Consider the following 4314-nt stretch of genomic DNA (forward strand, 5'->3'; position numbering starts at 1 on the left):
GAGGCGGCAGTGAAGTTGGACGGACCAAACGAGACGCATCTTCCTCCAACAGCCGCCGGCCCTTTGACAAGCAGCGTTACTTCTTGACTAAAATGTACCTCCAGGTGAAGGATAGACCAGGGTACAAGTAAATCATAGACCGGTGCACAAGTAAACGATAGATGGCTTCACAGGTAAAGGATATCCTGACTTGTTTACAAAAGTCAGCGTACATTAAAATATACAATAAATCTGTGTGTGTATATCCTTAATCTAACAATTTAATCCCATGGCATAATTACATAGTGTATGATGTTTTAATCGCAAACCTCAAACCTGTGATTCATTACATTTAAATGTATTAAATGGGCAGCATGATCAGGAGGTAGAGCGGGTTGGCTGGCAACCGGAAGGTTGCTAGTTCGATCCCCTAGCTCCTCCTAGCTGAGGGTTGAGGTGGTCCTGAGCAAGACCCCTCACCCTTACTGCTCCCGACGAGCTGGCTGTCGTCTTGCATGGTCTGTGAATGTGTGCATAGATTGGTGAATGTTAGGCATGACTGTAAAGTGCTTTGAGTGGCCACAGGTTAGAAAATCGCCACATAAATGCAGTCCATTTACCATTTTATTTTAGTAAGTAGTAAAACATTATACCATTATGTACATGTTATAATCAACTATAGAACAATGAATTTGTATGTGTATTAAGTTAACAGCTACAAGAAAAATAAACATTCTACAACAAAAAGGATATCTATTTTATTGTTTCTGCAATGTGTAATAAATTCTCGCTCATAAGGGAAAAAAATTTAAATGTCTTATAATAAAATATATATATATTGCAATCCTATTCCATTCAGTCCAACTTTATAAAGTAATTTTGTGACCTTAAATGAACGTATTTACATCACATGTGGCCGAGTGCTTAGTCATTATACAGCATTTGAAGGATTTATTTTTTTAAAATAATTTTTACTGTAGAGTGAGATAGACAGGTAGGTGGTATGGTATATAGAAAGGTAAAATAAATAGAGGGGAGGACCTGCAGCAAAGGACCCGGGGCTGGAATCAAACTCTTGTCGCTGTAGTAAGGACTGGGCCTTAATGGTACACGCTCTACGCGGTCAACCACGGGGGGCACCAAGAAATAACTTTTAAATCCATAACAGTCATATTGATCATATTCCATTCAGTCCAACAGTCTGCTTCAGTCCACCTCCTCGATGGTGGGCCCCCGGGAGCCAGCTCTGGCCTGCTCTCCACAGCTGCCTGCTGGCACTCCCCCCTGGTACAGCCTGGAGATGATGGGGCTACACAGCTTCTCCAACTCCTTCAGCTGGTGTTGGTACTCCTCTTTCTCCGCTAGCGGGTTGTTCTCCAGCCAGAGGATGGCCTGCTCACACTTCTCCTCCACCTTCTTCCTGTCCTCCTCACTCACTCTGTCCTTCAGGTTGTCCTCCCGCAGGCTGCTCTTCATGTTGAAGGCGTAGGACTCCAGGGCGTTCTTGGCCGCTATGTTCTCCCTCTGTTGCTCGTCTTCAGGGTATATTAAAATGTATAATAAAATAATCTGTTAGTCGACTATACTGTTAGTCACAGAGCTGGTTATATCAGACACCAAAACAACTCTGGCCGGTGAATGTATATTATGATAAACTATGCAAGAATTTGTGCATCCTTAATCTAACAGTTTAATCCCTTGTCATAATTACATTGTGTATGATTTTTTAATCCCAAACCTCCAACCTGGGATTCATTACAATTACGTTTATTAAATGGGCAGCATGATCAGGAGGTGGAGTGGGTTGGCTGGCAACCGGAAGGTTGTAACATTTTAACTAGCTTGAAGCTTAAAATGACCTGCTGACCGCTGCAATGCTGGCCTGACTGTATCTTACTATCTATGACCCTCCCAAAACCTCTCCCACACGTGCCACCCAGCCAGTCAAGATATGCTAGTTCACGTCACAGCGACACAGTTAGAGTGGACAGAACACTGTTATTGAGTTATTTCAATTCAGTGATGTGCAAGGTGAAGTAGGACGGACCCAACAAGGACACATCTTCCACAGAGTAAAGGATACCCTGACTTTTGTCAGGGTATCCTTTACTTTTGCACCAGCCTATTATATAAAAATAGTGATTTGGCGGCATGCTCAGAAGGTGGAGCCGGTCGGCTGGTAACCGGTAGGTTGCTAGTTCGATCCCCTAGCTCCTCCTAGCTGAGGGTTGAGCTGGTCCTGAGCAAGACCCCTCTCCCTTACTGCTCCCGATGAGCTGGCTGTCGCCTTGCATGGTTGACACCGCCATCGGTGAGTGAATGTGTGCAGAGATTGGTGAATTTTAGGCAATACTGTAAAGTGCTTTGACTGGCTACTAGTTAGAAAAGCGCTACATAAATGCAGTCCATTTACCATTTTATTTTAGCACAATCTAAATCATCATTATAAAACTTCTCGATTAGACTAGACTACTTGTAGAGGTAAAACATTATAGGCCTACCATTATGTTCCTGTTATAATAAATTATAGAACAATGAATTTGTATGTGTATTAACAGCTACATGATAAAATAAACATTCTACAACAAAAAGGATCTCTATTTTATTGTTTCTGCAATGTGGAATAAATTTACGCTTATAAGGGAAAAACGTGAAAATGTCTCATTATATTTACATTTTAAAGTCCAACTTTATGCGGTCATTTTGCGACCATGCATGAACGTATTTAAATCACATGAGAACATGTGGCAGAGTGCTTAGACATTATACAGCATTTGAAAGAAAAAAAGGTTGTATCCTTATTACTGTAGAGTGAGATAGACAGGTAGGGTATATATAAAGGTAAAAGAAATAGAGGGGAAGACCTGCAGCAAAGGACCTGGGGCTGGAATCAAACTCTTGTCGCTGTAGTAAGGACTGGGCCTTAATGGTACACGCTCTACGCCGTGAACCACGGGGGGCACCAAGAAATACGCTTTTAATCAATAACAGTCATATTGATCATATTCCATTCAGTCCCACAGTCTGCTTTAGTCAACCTCCTCGATGGTGGGCCCCTGGGAGCCAGCTCTGGCGGATTGGATGTGTTTAGGGATGTTTAGGGACAGATCATTTGTGCTGATGACAGCGCATATGGTGGGAGAACAACGGTGTACCCTTTTGATTATTGCTTAAGCACAAAGATAATTATTATATTACTCTAAAACAACATCCAACATATTGATATATATTGATATAACAAACAACATATTGATATATTACGTGTCAGATACTTTTGTCATTGATCTTGACCAAGGCACCTCAGAATTGGATTTGGTCCCCAGGCTGGCCTGGCCACCACTGCTTCTACATAGTAAGGGTAAATACAGGACACATTTTCCCACTGGGTGCAAGTGAAATTTCATAATCATGCTACCGATAAATCTATTGGAAATTAATTTATTAAATGTTGAAACAAAACCTCACAAAACATTGTAAATTAAGCCTCTCAAGTCAAGTCAATGTTAATTCAAGTGCAAAAACGAATGGATTAAACAAATGTACCATTTACAAAATCTGAAAGACAAAAGACAAAAAAGGGGAAGCAATTTATTAATTAATTAATGTACATTTTCCGGGCTCTTCCATTCAGATCAGAATAGCTTCAATAATCAAAACTCAAAAATAACAGTTCTCCACTCTGGCATTCGCCATTAACGATTGGCTTGTCCAAGAGCTAGGTGTCGTCACAAGCTCACCTCAGACCCTTCTCCATGTTAACGCAGTGTGTACTTCGTCTTTAAACGTGTGTGTACTGCGTCTTTAATGTCCGAGCCTTCCAGGGACTGTTCTAGGTAGGGGCCAGCAGGGGCAAGTGCCCCCGTAAAACTGAGCATGTACCCCCCAGTAGCCCCTCCTCCAAACGTTTTATTTTTACCTTTGTCCGGACGGGGGGTCGATTACATGCGATGGTGTGGTGTGGTAGAGATCATGTGTGAGTAGAGTTCTCTAGTTCGGTCCTGTTTGCTATAGAGCTGTATGAACACATCGAAAATCGTTTGTTTTGTTTGGATTTGTTTTGAATATATTTTTGTTAGTGATTATACTACACATTGTATTTAATCCATAATGACTTGTAATATTTATTTCTACTGGTTTATATATATTTATCTTCACAAGGTGGAACTTGAGCTTTATAATATATCACACTGACTTTAAGGCTGTTGGTGATGTATGATACAGAGTGGTTTGATGTCAGTGAAGCAGTGTGAATTTTGTCAGCTATTTTAGATTTAGTCTAAACCCTATAGTATCTTGGGTATAAAGGCTGGGACGAATTTAAAAGTCCACCTTATG

At 41.1% G+C, this 4314-nt stretch overlaps 1 protein-coding gene across 1 annotated transcript; it reads right to left on the reverse strand.

Moving 5' to 3' along the window:
- Positions 1–249: 249 nt before the first annotated feature.
- LOC130404121 (heat shock 70 kDa protein 1-like) lies at positions 250–3733 on the reverse strand. The gene is made up of 3 exons (XM_056608730.1): positions 3717–3733; positions 3530–3534; positions 250–1514 (listed from the first exon to the last, which is right to left on the reverse strand). Exons 1-3 carry the CDS (start codon positions 3731–3733, stop codon positions 1186–1188), a joined length of 351 nt encoding a protein of 116 aa, XP_056464705.1. The 3' UTR covers positions 250–1185.
- Positions 3734–4314: the final 581 nt, after the last annotated feature.

Source organism: Gadus chalcogrammus, chromosome 2 (assembly GCF_026213295.1).
Source record: "Gadus chalcogrammus isolate NIFS_2021 chromosome 2, NIFS_Gcha_1.0, whole genome shotgun sequence".
In the NCBI taxonomy this organism is placed as follows: Eukaryota; Metazoa; Chordata; class Actinopteri; order Gadiformes; family Gadidae; genus Gadus; species Gadus chalcogrammus.